The sequence below is a fragment of the Schistocerca americana genome, chromosome X, assembly GCF_021461395.2.
Source record: "Schistocerca americana isolate TAMUIC-IGC-003095 chromosome X, iqSchAmer2.1, whole genome shotgun sequence".
NCBI lineage: Eukaryota > Metazoa > Arthropoda > Insecta > Orthoptera > Acrididae > Schistocerca > Schistocerca americana.
Genome location: NC_060130.1, coordinates 584,231,287 through 584,247,305, shown reverse-complemented (window position 1 = coordinate 584,247,305; position 16,019 = coordinate 584,231,287). Strand labels below are relative to the sequence as shown.

The 16,019-nt window shown below is 44.0% G+C and overlaps 1 protein-coding gene across 1 annotated transcript in view; it reads left to right on the top strand.

Moving 5' to 3' along the window:
• LOC124556191 (protein trachealess-like) overlaps positions 1-16,019 on the top strand; it is a 319,751-nt gene that overhangs the window by 242,504 nt on the left and 61,228 nt on the right. The window contains exons 7-8 of the mRNA XM_047130185.1: positions 712-905; positions 4,747-4,853. Of these exons, the coding sequence (XP_046986141.1) occupies positions 712-905; positions 4,747-4,853 (301 nt within the window). The remainder of the gene's footprint in view (positions 1-711; positions 906-4,746; positions 4,854-16,019) is intronic.

Below are 16,019 nucleotides of genomic sequence, written 5' to 3'. Positions count from 1 at the left end.
TCTATGGACATCTTAACTCTGAAAAGTGTAATGACGTTCGGGAAACTGACGTTGGTTGCCACATGACAATTGAAAAAGCGCGGTATAAAAGGAAGACTTTCACCAGAAACAAGCTGTTTAGTCGCCCTGAAGAATACCACTCCAAAAACGGTCGAAATGTCGGTTTTAGTAGAGTTACAATTACACAGTGACACGCGCTAATGCCCAAAGAATACAGCCATGTGTCATCGACGTCTTGCGGCAGGAAAACGCTGCACTTCAGTAAAAGCTGCGAATTCTATGTCGACTACCATTCACGTTTTAGAGTAGCAGAGGCAAACAGCCTTAAGTATAGCCACCTCTCTATGGACATCTTAACTCTGATAGGTGTAATGACGTTCGGGAAACTGACGTTGGTTGTCACATGACAACCGAAATAGCGCTGTATAAAGGGAAGCCTTTCACCAGAAACAAGCTGTTTAGTCGCCCTGAAGATGACCACTCCAAAAACGGTCGAAACGTCGGTTTTAGTAGAGGTTTCAATTACACAGTGACACGCACTAATGCCCAAAAGGATTTTATTCAGAGCGATAACATTTTCCACACATAGCTGCTGTATAGGACCTCCTCCTCCACCCTCTCAATCTTCAGCCACAAAATTACTTTCCAGGAGGAGCAGATACTCACCTGTTGGAGTGGAGATAACAGAGAGAATGGTGTTGTGGTGCGCAGGTGGTGCTGGTGCTGAGCCGGCTGCGGCCGCAGTACACGTTCTCGCACGCGCGCAAGTCGTCGCCGCCGCTGCTGGGCATGGTGGCCATCGCCATGGCGCTGCCGCCGCCCAGCGTCCACGAGATCCGCCTCGAGTCCGACATGTTCGTCACACGTATCAACTTCGACTTCCGGATAGCGCACTGCGAACCTAGGTAATGCTCCATGTCGCTCTTATTGTGACGTTTGTCACCAACTCTGTAATGACTCGGAACACGCACAGCAGGGACCATGACTACACTTACGGAAATGGGAAGTGTTACATGTTCATCACGTTTAAATTTTCATTCCATTCGGAACTGATGTCTACCATCGACATCATTACACGCACGAACACACTCTTGTATTCGTTGTAGCGTGGATGCAGACATTCTCCGAAAGTCATCTTGAAGAATTTCTTGCCATTCCTGAAACACGTGCAGTGTCATTTCATGAAGAGCGTTGGCAGGAGGCTGATATGAAAGTATACCTCTTCCCACTGCATTCTGTACATGTTCTACCTCTCACAAGTCAGGGGAATTGGCGGGCCACTCCATGATCCGTATATTCCTCAATCGGTTCGTGGTATTAACTACGGAGTGGGACCTTGCATTATCCTGCTGGAATTCCCGTATGGTACTTGGGTCACGAAGAATATGACAACATGATTCACCAGTGTTGTCGCATACTGAAGAGCTTTCAGTAATTACCAAACCAGTCCTGTTGTCTTATCCAATAGCTCCCCACATCACGATTCCAGAGGTTGGAGGGGAATGGGTCCCGAGAATTGCTGATGTCTGTGACCTTTCACCACGTCATCTACGAACACATTGGCGACGATCTGCTCGCCACAAACAGAAGCGAGATTAATACTTGAGCACAACAGAACGCCATTCAATGTTCCTATTGACTTTGGGTCTACACCATGGAAGTCTCTGTTCTTGGTTGTATGGTGTCAGCAGCAAACGACACATGGCAACTCAAAAGCTCAAACCAGTTTGTGACACTACTCCTGTAACCTCTGCCCGGATTTCAGCTGCTGTCATCCATCTTTTCGTCAGGGCCTGTCGAACAGTTCTATGATCGTCTTGAGGTGCAGTCCTCCTGGAAAGACCCGTGCCTATTTTTCTAGCCCCAGTGTTCTCGACAGTCCATTACGTCACTACTCCTTCCGCAGGCATTGCAGTATAGTTAAAAGTCAGTGTGACCTGTCTGTATGATGGTACCATATCTCTCATACCAGTGATTCGACTTCTCCTAAGGTCTGAAAGATGGCACTGACATACTGTGTTGCGATGACCATTAAAAACAGTTCAGTAACGTTAGACACTTCCAACAGCTATCATCTACTGACATCATTCTTCGTCCGCATGGGCTTTTTTCTGTACTGAAAATGTGCTCTCGTAAGGATGGAATTTTAATCAACTGTGTAACACTTCCCATTTCCGATTATTTATTTTTCAGTAACCAAATGTTTCAACAGATACCTCTTTAAAGCGAGATAGTACACTCTGCTGCGACCAGTATCTACAGTGCTGGGTAAATAGTTTGGATAGCCCTGTATGAACACCTCATGTTGGAGCTCGATTTCGGACTCATATGTAAATCACTGACTTTCTGTTTTACTCTCTTGAATTGGATGTCTACGGAGCCGTCAATATATACATGATCATTGGATTCTTGTGCTGGTATATCATCACGTAGTATCTTACAGGTGTCCTATCCGGACAAATTGGCGCTTCCCTCTTAGTGGGTACAGGCTGCTGTATGTATTGTACTGACAGCGTACAGAACATAGGAGAAAACTTAATATGATTAAATATGATTCTTTAAGAAAAGAACATCGAAGATTATTGTGCCCCGGGTACAAAGATCATAGCTATGACAGCGATTCGAAGCATCTTGCATCTAGAGAATTCAGTTTCAACGAAAGCAATAAGTTGTTAACTGTATAAACAAAAATTTCAAATTAGAACTGTTATTGCCAAATCTCTAGTAAAGCAGGCAGATACAAGAAAAAGAGACAACATAGTGCAAGTATCACAATCCCGACAGCAATAATCATGGATTCATGTTTTTGTGTTGTGCATAGCTTTAGACGTTTCCCACACCGTTTATGTTTACAGGATACAAGGGAAGTATAGACTTTCAGTCAGAAATGTTTTGTCCCCATTGTGAATCCTGATGGAAGTTCTGTAGTGGTATTTGCGAACATATTGTACACTACCTGATCACAAGTATCCCGAAAACGCTACCTAATGCGGAATTGACCACGAGATGTCACGAGAGGCGGACCCGCCAAAATAAAATATGGCGAGGAATATTGTGTTGTCAGTAGAAGAGCAGCTACAGCTGAATGCGCTGAAATATGAGGGATATTTCAACCCTTCTAAGGCTGCCCGAATCGACTGCTTGTCATGTGATGTGAAGTGAAAACGCCAAGGAACAACTACAGGTAAACCACGACCAGACAGACCTCACGTACTGACGGCAGGGACATTCAGCACTGTGGCGTGTGGTTGCAAAAACAAATCGCTTTAAATCACTGGAAGAAATCACTGGTGAGTTCCATACTAATGCCAGCAGTCCAGCTATCACAATGACTGGACGTAGGGAGTAAAGAATAATTGGGTACAATGGTCGAACAGCTTCTCATAAGCCACACATGCCGGCCGGTGTGGCCGTGCGGTTCTAAGCGCTTCAGTTTGGAACCGCGTGACCGCTACGGTCGCAGGTTCGAATCCTGCCTCAGGCATGGATGTGTGTGATGTCCTTAGGTTAGTTAGGTTTAAGTACTTCTAAGTTCTAGGGGACTGATGACCTCAGAAGTTAAGTTCCATAGTGCTCAGAGCCATTTGAACCATTTTTGAAGCCACACATTTCTGTAGTCACTGCTAAGGGACGCTTGTGGTGGTCTAAAGAGCGATGCCACTGGACAGTAGATGACTGGAATCGATTGATCTGGAGTGATGAAGCACGCTGTTCCTTTGGCAATACGATGGGAGAACTTGGTTTTGGTGAATGCTCGGAGAACGTTTCCTACCATCTCGTGTAGTGCCAACAACAAAGTACGGAGGACGTGGTGTTATGGTATTGGGATCTTCGTGGTTGTGGTGCGGTTCCCTTATGGTGCTAAAGAAAACGTTAAAGATAGAAGGAAATAAACACACATTACAGCACTGTGTACTGCGTACAGTAGAGGAACAGTTCGGATACCATGACGGATTGTCTCAGCATGACAATGCCGTCTGTCATAAAGCACCATCTGTGAGGCAATGGTTGTGGACAATAAATAACATTCCTGAAATAGACTGACCTGCCCCAGTTGCCAAGCTGAACTCAATGGGGTATCTTTGGGATGAGTTAGAACGTCGACTTGGCTCCAGACCCCGGCTTCTCTGGTTTCGGCTCTTGAGGAACATTGGGCTACCACTCCAGCACAGACATTTATATGCCTCAGTGAAAGGAGCCTCAGCTGAGATCAAGCCGTCAGAAATGCGGAGGGTGGACACACCCCATAGTAATGTTCACTGATAAGTGTCCAGATACTTTTGATCAGACAGTTTGTTGTGCTTAGTTAAAAAGTAGCGAATGTAGTTTGGATCGAAATGTAAGCCTAAATAAATTTGCATGCCTCTTGAGTGACCAACCAGATGTTCTATAACGAGAAATACTCTTCTATAATTATTGTGACATTATCTGACGGAGAGATAAACCTACAGATACTGCTGTGCTCAGAAAATCTCTATTATCTGTGTGGCAAAAGGTAATCCCTCATTGTACCACGTATTAAGATCTCCTTCCAATCCTTTCACTGACTCATTCTGAGAAGCTTTGCAGAAAGAGTAGAATAATCACTTTCTGTTGGAGAGCTGGGAAATAATTATGCCTTTATTATCTTTAAATTGCTCACCTATAGATAAATAACCATTATAGTCGTCGTGACAATTCTCGCTCTCCTTGCTGCGGCGTTAATCAAGCATAACCGGAAATGATCAGTTTTGTGTGTTGTTTCAGGGTATCAGAATTACTCGACTACACGGCCGACGAACTGACAGGCAAGAACCTCTACACATTGTGCCACGGGGAAGACGCCAACAAGCTGAGGAAATCCCACCTCGACTGTAAGTACACGCCTCTTAGTACTCTTTGACTGGGTCCGATTCCATAAGAATGTCAGTGAAAACCTATTTAAAAGAACAAGGCTGCACGAAACGAGCGAATTAAGTGTTTTAATGGTGTTTTTCTGTAGCATCTATTAACACACATTAGTAAATTCTAGTTTTACAAAGGCATAAAGTATCTTTTTGTTTATTTATGTAGAACGCCACGGTGTTCATGACTACTGCAGTCGAGTTTCTAATCGTACAGCATGTCACCTTCCTGCTTTCGAAATATGTAATACTTTATAAAGATTAAATCCCTCACTGAGTGAACCGCAGATAACCGAGTCCTAACATAAGATCTAACAATAATTGAGGTGACTGAGAAAAACCGCTCATAAGGGAGGACCTAGATGCCATTTAAGTAAATTTAGATTCTCCTGTCTGAGTGATCAAATTTCGCGACCATATTGTTATAATAATTAACAACTTTTTTGCTAACTGAAGGTATGCAATATGACCTGACAGAAACGCTATAGGAATAAGCCGTCAATACGGTATTGAGCATACTTACTCTTACCTTAAGCGATTTACGGAGAACTGCAGCTTCAAGTTGGGCTTTCTTTAGACACAGTTGCTTCTATGGAAGCGGTCGAAGCTAGCACCAGTGTTTTGTTGTACTCTGCTCGTATAATTCTGCTCAATGCGTCATCATTTCCTTCTCCACAGTGTAAAAATCATTCAAGGGATAACAGGTTCCATTCCTGATGGTCACGTAACACATACTCCGTTGAGAACTCTCACGTAATAGTGTACAAAAGGATTCGTCGGAGAATGAACCACGTGTACCGCTATTGCAATCTGTTCACTCATCATCCATTTGCTCTGGTCGAGGCCACAGAGGGAGCCGGTGAGTGCAACTAACTTGTGACGCGCGAAGCTGGACAGCGCATTAGAATTTACTGAACGGTGGCCTTAAAGACCACCCGCTGCGAGTGATTCTTCTTCATTCACACGAGAACATTCACTTTTTAATGCGGTCTGATTTCAGCAACCTAACTTCCTAACTACCACGCATTCGAACTTACCAGTGTTATTGACGCTCCCTCTTATGACTTGCGTGTCTTTGTTTATTGACAGTGCTTTTCAATGGAGGACACTTTCTTTATTGATGGTCGACTATAGCTCGCAAAAACAGAAAAGCACTTCAAAATTATTCAAGTTATTTTTTCTTGCCTTGTTGACCATTCTACTGTAAAAATTACTATTTCTGTGTGTACAAGGAAATTGTGCAGTGGACCACAAAACTTATATTTTAAAATACACTAAAGCACACTGTCCGTAACAAACTACACTCAATACTGAACCACTGTTATCCGACCCTCCAGAAATTTGTACCCTGCTTTATACGTTTTACTTTTCTAATAGGTCATTTACGTTGAGAACTCTGTCACAAAAGCACTCCAGTCTGTATGCAGACGTTTTCAATCATCAGTCACAAAAAATCAAATTTTCAGTTATTCCGCGGCACTTGCGAATAGTTTCTACAATCATATTTTTCTCTGGAGTTCGTAATAGTAAAATGAGCTGTGCTCCCTATGTCACTCGTTCTGAAATTTAGTATTATTCTTTATTTGCATTTCATCGATAACTTATAACCTGCTCTCATGCCACAGTCAGCTGTTACAGACATATGAAGCATCGCCAAGTTCGTTAGTTATCTCAAAAGACGAAAGATTCTCGCTTCAAAAATATCATTGCCCAGAATCGACACGAAAAGGTCTCAAGGGGTGGCGTAAAGGGCGTCACTGAAACCACCCCTTTCCTTGGGGCGTTGATTCCCACACATTTTCGCGGTCAAAAACGACAGTTCGCAGTGCGATGAGTAGAAGGACGACATTGTTAACAAATTTTGGCGCAGCTGACACCCCCAGACATTTCACCTCTTCTCCAAAGACACTTCGGGACTGTATCTCCATTGAACGTAATCGCAACCATGTGGACTGCACCGCGACCTCAGATTTTGCTCTTGTGCAAATGTTGCATCCATAATGGACCGTTCAAAACCATTCGACGAAATTTGAACGTGGTCTGAAGTAGCCAATGGTGCTTATGCAGCTTCATCTCTCTTGTTTCGCGTCGTCCTGTGGCCTGGCCATGGAAGGGTGCAACATTGACACAACACATGTATGAATAAATCGGCAAAGTGTCCCTTTAAGACCTTCCCCCCCCCCCCCCCTTTCCGTCCCCAGTTCGACAACAGCCAAGGTGGCACCCTCGCACCTCGCAACTTTATTGAGAAGTTTAAAATGCACCTGTACTGAGACATTCTGTGATGTAGTCCTAGGCGCCTGCTAGCAGTCATCTGGGATCGGAGGGGTGTCGAAGGGTTGTCTGCTTTCAGGAGCGTGGGACTATTACACAGATTGTCTTAATACAGCTACATTTTTAAAATTCTCTGTAAAGATGCGTGGGTGCCACTGTGCGTGTTGTCGAACTGGAGGGCCTTACAAGGTCCCTTTTATGTGTCAATATCATTTTCACCTTTTGAGAGGTTGCATTACAAATTTTCCAAAAGTACTGGGGTTGTTGTAACCCGCTGCGGAGCTGTTCGGCTTCATAGTAAATCTAATCCCGTATTTACTGCTAGAATGACTGTTTGGAGGAGATTACACATCGGTAGGCAACTGTATAAGTAGTTGGAAATGCCTCATTTTCGAATTACCGTGGTTTTGGCCTCGCATGATGATCTTCAATTTCTCTAGCTGAAATCCGGCTGTGAAGTAAGGCACTAATAATTAATGCCCTAATTCATGTCAGCTGAAGACAGTGTCATATTCTGTCAACAGGAAGACAGTTACCATCCCGAAAGGTAGACTGTGAAGTCTTTATTTACCGATACTCGACTGGTCACTAAATGACACAGCAAATCATGTCCTGGCCGTACAGTCTTGTAATATAACCAGCCAGTATCCAGTCAGGAGTATGTGTACAGTCAGAGTGAGTCTAACTGGAAGCAGAGGTCTTGAACAGCCATCCTCAAGCTCTATTGATCTCGTTTGCATCCCAATCACTTTCGAGCGTTGCTGCAATGCTATTAGAGACAGCTGACGTCGGTTAAAGAGTGGCCTAGAAGCTGATGTCTGCGCCGGCAGGGCTCAACTGATTGCCTGTATGATAATTAAGTATGGATATTATTATTTAAATAAATGCAGTGAAAACCATTTTTCTGTACGTAATTCAATGTTTTGCCTATCCACCAGCTTCCGCACTTGCACTCAACATCATTCTTGCTCCTTTCCAGGAATAGTATTCGAGATATTTCGATAGAACGGCACCGTTTGGAGACGGCTCTAATACAGAATGCGTCTTTCTGAAATAATAGACTACTTAGAGTTGCTCATTTCAGCTTAAACTTGGCGTCAAATGTGGAAAGATGTCCAATCACGCCGTAAGAGGTGGAGCAGCTTTAAGACATTGGTCATGTTCTCCGCTAAAGATGATTCACATTTAGGTTCTCGTGACGTCCTTAAAATCGCTTCAAGAGAATGCTGAGATGGTTCCTTGAACACGTTACGATCGGTTCATCTATCTGTTTCCCCCTGTCGTTAATGACCTAATTTCCGACCTCCCTTTTTCTCGCACATACCTGTAGAATTTACCACTTCAAGGGTGGTTAGAACCCCATTTACCGATAGCTGTAAAATTTTGTTACTTAGCTTCCCTGTACTTCAGAAACCACTATAGCAATTGACATGAAAATTTTACAGGACATTACACGCTGTATTCTATGTGTACTAAATTAAAATCATTTCATTTGAGCCAGTTGTACAGGAAATACAATTTTTTAAATATATGGTTAAAATTCTGTATAATTTTCCGTATTTGCTCCAAAATAATATTAATTATACTTAGCATTATGTTTTTGTTTTTGTTCAGTCGACTCATTGTATCTATGTTGCAACTCATTGAAAACTTGAATACTCTTCGCCACATGGTTCCTAAGATTTAGGGAATAATGCAGCTGAATACTGAATTTTCAGAAACAGTGTCTAAAGTTTTACATGACTTAAACTTTACTATTTTTTTCTCTCTCTCTCAGAGGCACTCTGTACCACACCTTGTACCATCCTGTTGATCATTTTCCATGGATTACATTCTTTTCTTCCTTCTGCGTTCATTACTGGCCATTTTTGCTGCATACTGTGGTTTACCGACGCAAACTGTTTCCATCCGTTGAAGCTCTATGATGCAGTTTGCTCCATGAATTCTCATACGCTATAGCACTTTCACTCTACCGATGTCGCCATCATTAAAAGCAATAACATCATCACAGACCCTCCCCTCCCCTTCAGTTTTAGTGTCTTCGTCCCAACAAAAACAGTTTTTGATATTCGAGTCTATATGAGATTGTTGAAAAACTCATTTGGATTCTGAGTCTGCCCATGTAAACACGTCAACGACTCAGGATGTGCCAGGTCTCTGTAAATGGGCTTTATGACCTTCAAGCTGCTTCCCACGTCGGAGGTTCGAGTCCTCCCTCGGGCATGGGTGTGTGTGTGTAGTCCACAGCATAAGTTAGTTTAAGTTAGATTAAGTAGTGTGTAGGCGTAGGGACCGGTGACCTCAGCAGTTTGGTCCCATAAGACCTTACCACAAATTTCCAATTTTTTTTGTGGCTTTCAAGACAGCTACTTGGATGAATCTTTCTCGCTCTGTGACGCTTTTGAGTATTGGATGTAGCGATACTTGGACTAGGATTCCCACCGAGGAGGGTTGATGTACTGATTTGCCATCTGTTGACAGTATTTTGTAGAAATGGCTAATAGGGTTTTTCTCATTCTGAACAAATCATCGGTATTATTGCTCCCATATCGGTGTTGTATTTCAAAAATAATTTTGCCTGCCAGGTTACCTCTTATGGGCTTACCAACAGAAAGCTTCCTCTTTCTTAAACTTACTTTTAGCTTCCTTAGCCTGCTGCCCATCCTCTTCTGAAAGCGATCCATACATACCTACTATATGGTAATCTTATCACCATAAAGCAAAGTTGTTATTACACTGTTGTATGCTTCTGAGTTCCCATCACCTGAGAACTTACAGTAACAGACACCTGTTTCATCCACGGGTGGACTGAAAATTTCAACAGCTACAGAGGCCTCCATTAAATCACTTGTTCCTTCATAGTTCCTATCACAGCTACGTCCTGTATGGTTCACTGGTTTGCATTTATAACAATGTTCTGTCAGACTCTGTCAATTATCTTCCTGGTACCCACACTGATCACCATAGAAACAGAATCCTTAGAACTTCCACATACAACATGGTTTTATATTGCGTAAATCCACTATATTCTTTTCAACAGTACTACCAATAGAAAACAATTATTTCGCCTTTGTAATACCGCAATCCACAGCCTTCTATACAGGGTGTTACAAAAAGGTACGGCCAAACTTTCAGGAAACATTCCTCGCACACAAAGAAAGAAAATATGTTATGTGGACATGTGTCCGGAAACGCTTACTTTCCATGTTAGAGCTCATTTTATTACTTCTCTTCAAATCACATTAATCATGGAATGGAAACACACAGCAACAGAACGTACCAGCGTGACTTCAAACACTTTGTTACAGGAAATGTTCAAAATGTCCTCCGTTAGCGAGGATGCATGCATCCACCCTCCGTCGCATGGCATCCCTGATGCGCTGATGCAGTCCTGGACAATGGCGTATTGTATCACAGCCGTCCACAATACGAACACCAAGAGTCTCTACATTTGGTACCGGGGTTGCGTAAACAAGAGCTTTCAAATGCCCCCATAAATGAAAGTCAAGAGAGTTGAGGTCAGGAAAGCGTGGAGGCCATGGAATTGGTCCGCCTCTACCAATCCATCCGTCACCGAATCTGTTGTTGAGAAGCGTACGAATACTTCGCCTGAAATGTGCAGGAGCTCCATCGTGCATGAACCACATGTTGTGTCTTACTTGTAAAGGCGCATGTTCTAGCAGCACAGGTAGAGTATCCCGTATGAAATCATGATAACGTGCTCCATCGAGCGTAGGTGGAAGAAACTAAAATGAGCTCTAACATGGAAATTAAGCGTTTCCGGACACATGTCCACATCTTTTCTTTATTTGTGTGTGAGGAATGTTTCCTGAAAGTTTGGCCGTACCTTTTTGTAACACCCTGTATAAAAAGTTACCGACGTTATTTGCTATTGAAGTAACGCGTGTAAAAATTTGCAGATGATACTTAAAAAAAATAAAATACTTCCCATGCGAGTTTGTGATTTATATGCCATTTTAGTAAGAAAATTAAAAATTTTATAATGGGTCAAAATCTGAAAATGTCAAAAATAAATCTATTCTAACTCACCTTAAATTAAAAAGAAGAGAGATATCTCCAAATAACTGATGAATATTCTAAGTCTTTTTACACTCGCTGCAATGTTGTTTCTTGCAATCAGTAGAGAGATTTTGGCGGCAAAATAATAGATCGCTGCTGCGTGCCGGCCGGAGCGGGTGGCGTGCAGCCGGTATGAATGGGTGTCCGCGCGGTGGCGCCGTAATGAGCGTGGTGCAGGTCGCGGCCCACCGCAGCCGCCATTCGCACTCGCAGCACGTGGACGTGGACGCCTCACGTCCAGACGCTCACGTAGCGCGCCGCTCACGACAAGCCGCTTTTTGTTCCCTCCGCCCGCCCGATTTCGCCCAAGTTCACGTCCGCGCCCTCGCGCCTGCCGCCTACCGCACGCCCCTAACCCTTCCGAATGCTTGTCACTCCCATCGTCGCCGCGTTGAGCGTTACTGCTCGGGATCAGTGCTCGACCCATCGGATCTGACGTTACAGTATCGGCTCTCGTGGCGTTCCATTACTGTTTTTATACCCATGCCAAGAGAGAAAGAAACAAAGAAAGAGAGACGGACAGTCGCTAGTGTGGTCTTCAGTCCGAAGACTGGTCTGATATAGCTCTCCACGCTAGTCTATCATGTGCAAGCCTTTTCATCTCTGCACAACCACAGAAACGTACTTACTGTACTCGAGCTTTTGTCTCCGTATACAATTTTTACCCAATCTACTCCAATCCACACATACATACTTCCATTAAAGGCGTCCGAAAAGGCCTCGGAAGGCCCAGCGACACCGACCGACCGCCGTGTCATCCTCAACCTATTGGATTGGGATATGAAGGGGCACGGGGTCATCACACAACTCTCCCGGCCGTTGTCAGTCAAGTAGCTGCTGAATTGCCTCACAAAGGTTGAGTGCTTCCCGTGTTCCAACAGCGCTAGGCGGACTCGGGCGGTCGCCCATCTAAGTGCTAGCCCAGCCCGACAGTGCTTGACATCGTTGACCTGTCTGGAACCAGTGTTACCACTACGGCAAGACTTTTCGCTTACTTTCATTACGAAACTGATTGTTCCTTCACGCTTCAGAGTGTTTCCTATCAACACATCCCTTCTTTTAGTCAAGATGTACCATAAATTTCCTTTTTCTCCGTTTCGATACAGTACCTCCTCATTAATTATTCGATCTATCTATCTAATCATCAGCATTCGTCTGTAGCACAATACTTCTAAAGCTTCTATTTTCTTCTTGTCTGAACAGCTTATCGTCCACAGTTCATCGCCCTACAAGGCTATACTCCTGGCGGATAGCTCCAGAAAGATATTTTAACACTTAACAGTACATTAGATATTAACCGATTTCTCTTTTTCAGAAACCCTTTTATACTATTTCTGTTCTGCATCTTATATTATCTCTATTTCGGTCATGATCAGTTATTCTACTGCCCAAATACCAAAATTCATCGCCCGCATCTCGTGGTCGTGCGGTAGCGTTCTCGCTTCCCACGCCCGGGTTCCCGGGTTCGATTCCCGGCGGGGTCAGGGATTTTCTCTGCCTCGTGATGGCTGGGTGTTGTGTGATGTCCTTAGGTTAGTTAGGTTTAAGTAGTTCTAAGTTCTAGGACACTGATGACCATAGATGTTAAGTCCCATAGTGCTCAGAGCCATTTGAACCATTTTTGAACCAAAATTCATCGACTACTTTTAGTGTCTGATTTCCTAATCTAATTCCCTCAGCATCGCCTGATTCATTCGATTACATTCCACTTCATTTGTTTTATTTTTGTTGACGTTCATTTTATACGGTCTTTTCAAGGCATTGTCCATTACATTCAACTGCTCTTGCAAGTTCTTTGCCGTTTCTGACAGAATTACAGTGTCATTGGCAAACTGTATACTTTTTATTTCTTCTACTTGAACTTTAACACACTTTTCAGATTTCCCCTTGGTTTCCTCTATTGCATGTTCAGTGTACATATTGAACATCATCTGCAATTGGCTACACCCCTGTCTAATTCACTTCTCAACTATTGGTCCCCTTTCATGCCTTTCGACTCTTATAACTGTAGTTTGATAAAAGAAAACTTTTCACCCCCTGTATATTACCTTGCTACCTTCAGAATTTCAAACAGCGTCTTCCAATCAACACTGTCAAAAGCTTCCTCTAAATCTACAAATGCTATAAACGTAGGTTTTCTTTTTTTTTCGGTTCCTTCTGAAAAAAGCCAAAGGGGGAATGGCATCACGTGTTCCCGTATTTCTCTGGAACCCAAACTGATCCTCTCTAAGGTTGGCTTCTACCAGTTTCTCAATTATTCTATAACTAATTCGTGGCACTACTTTCATGCCAAGACTTCATAAACTGATTGTTCAGCAGTATTCACACATGCCATAACATATCTTCATTGGATTAGGAATTATTAGGTTCCTCTCGAAGTCTGACGGTTTTTCTCCTGTCTCAGATACATTGCCTGACAAAAACGAGCACCCAGAAGACATGGTTGGCAGTCAATGCAACTTCGTACACATACACAACATTAGCAGTAAGAATGATCAAAGTTGCAATTCTCTGTGACAGGAAGAAGAGCCACCAGAGCTAACTACTGTTGCTTGTATTTAGCGTTGTTACCAGCCATGGTAGGATAAACAAAGCAGTGTGAACAGCATCAGATGTTGAGTAAGCACCGTGAAGGACATGGAGCTGCTGCATACTTGTGAGAGATAGTTGTTGCACGCCAAATAGTTTTGGAGTGGACAAAAAAAAAATAATCTGACTGGAACTACATCCAAGTGTAGCATGCCTGCATCCCTACCTTGTATGTAATGGTTGAATAACGAATATAAACACTAAGAAACGTGGAAATACAAGCAAGCAAGGAGCACAGTGCCACAGATTGTGCGAGGGAGCGTCGGGAACACCGGATTCAGCACCATGACTTCACTGTAGAGGAGGCGTAACAATATTCTGTGACGAGGCAGTGTGGAATAACTACACCGAAATACTATGTAAGAACGGTTTTCATACTGTAAACGCCGGCCGAAGTGGCCGTGCGGTTAAAGGCGCTACAGTCTGGAACCGCAAGACCGCTACGGTCGCCGGTTCGAATCCTGCCTCGGGCATGGATGTTTGTGATGTCCTTAGGTTAGTTAGGTTTAACTAGTTCTAAGTTCTAGGGGACTAATGACCTCAGCAGTTGAGTCCCATAGTGCTCAGAGCCATTTGAACCATACTGTAAACCTTGCATAACAGAACGCTCTGAAGCTCTGAAACTAAACATTAGTTCAGCAGATAAGGCCGACATGCTCGAAAAACTGGAGCACATATGGGCACCCGTACAGGGGAATCACGTCATTGACTACTACACAGCGCTCCCTTTCCTTCCAGTCAGGATCAGAGTCTGGTCATCCCACCTGCATCACTGATACCTACGGAAAACCAGCTCCTTTGGTTGCAGGATGACCCGCTGTCCTATGACGAAGTGTTGCCGGCTATTGCCAGTTTAGAGTCTACTTCTACAAGTCGGCAGCAAACTAGCTGTGGGGGAAAACTTCAACTCTGTGAGCTGCAATTCCTGCATGTCACAACGGTGACTGACAACATGATGGCCGTGCAGGTCTTCTCTGGATAAAGAATTAATCTGTCTGACTACAAGCTATCCAATTTGAGAGCAGGGCGTTCGTTGGCAGCACAAATACCGCAATACTAGCAGTATGCTGGGATCGCCCCTCGAGCTGTCCTCCATGTCACTGTTGGGACTTCCATCTTTTCGCTGTCACAACTCTCATCAGGAGTGTGTAGATACCTGGAGGCAAGCAAGCCTAATTGCAACTACACTCAACGAGTGTGCTGAGGCTTCTGCTGACATGCTCAGTCACACTAGGCTGTGAAGATATGCCTGCCGCTGCTCTACCCTGCATGAGGCCACGGAACTGACTGCGTTTGACACTAGGGGCAGATTCCATGATGGGTGCACCACTCAGAATGTTTCTGTGACGCGGACGCTGCAAGGCTGCTAGAAACTGTGCCGAGGAGGAGACTGAATCACGTAAAACTCTCAATAATAAATGAATGTTAATTTAATGCTGTCTCACTCATGTCTTGGGCGTGACACAGGTCTCACCACATCCTTTCTGGTTGACTGTCCTGAACCTTCATAGGGGGTCACATCCACTGAAACGCCGCACAGTGTTATCACCATCTAACAGAATTTGAAAGGGGCCTCATTGTGGATCTCCATTTGGCCAGCTAGTCTAGTCGATGAATATCCAGATTTGCGGGGCATTCGGATGTGACAGTAGCCTCATGATGGACTGCATGACAACGTGAGGGCAGGCATACTCATCGTCAAGGTTGTGCTCCACCATGACCGACCACCTCAAAGGAGTATTATCGTAGTGCGGACCAAGCACATTGTAATCCTTTTGCATCTGCACATGCTATCCGAGAAAAAGTAATGGACTTCCTGCAACATTCTTTGTGTCATCCGACACCATTGATCAGAGACTAGCAGCAGCCATACTAAATTATTATATTTCCATGTGTAAGCTGCCGTTAACACAACAACACAAACGGCTGCGTTTGGAATGGTGCCGTGATCGTGAAGCACGAACTGCTGCTCAATGGCACTGAACTGTGTTCAGCGATGAATCGCGGTTCTGCACTATCCTGGATAACCATTGTCGGCGAGTGTAGCGGCGACCTCAGAAGATGTTTCATGCTTCCAATATTTTGGAGAGGCGCAACGGTGTTATTTGTGGTGTCATAGTGCGGGGAGCCATCGGATATCACCTCAGGTCACGTCTCTCAGTGATTGAGAGATCTCTGATGGCAGAAGGATAT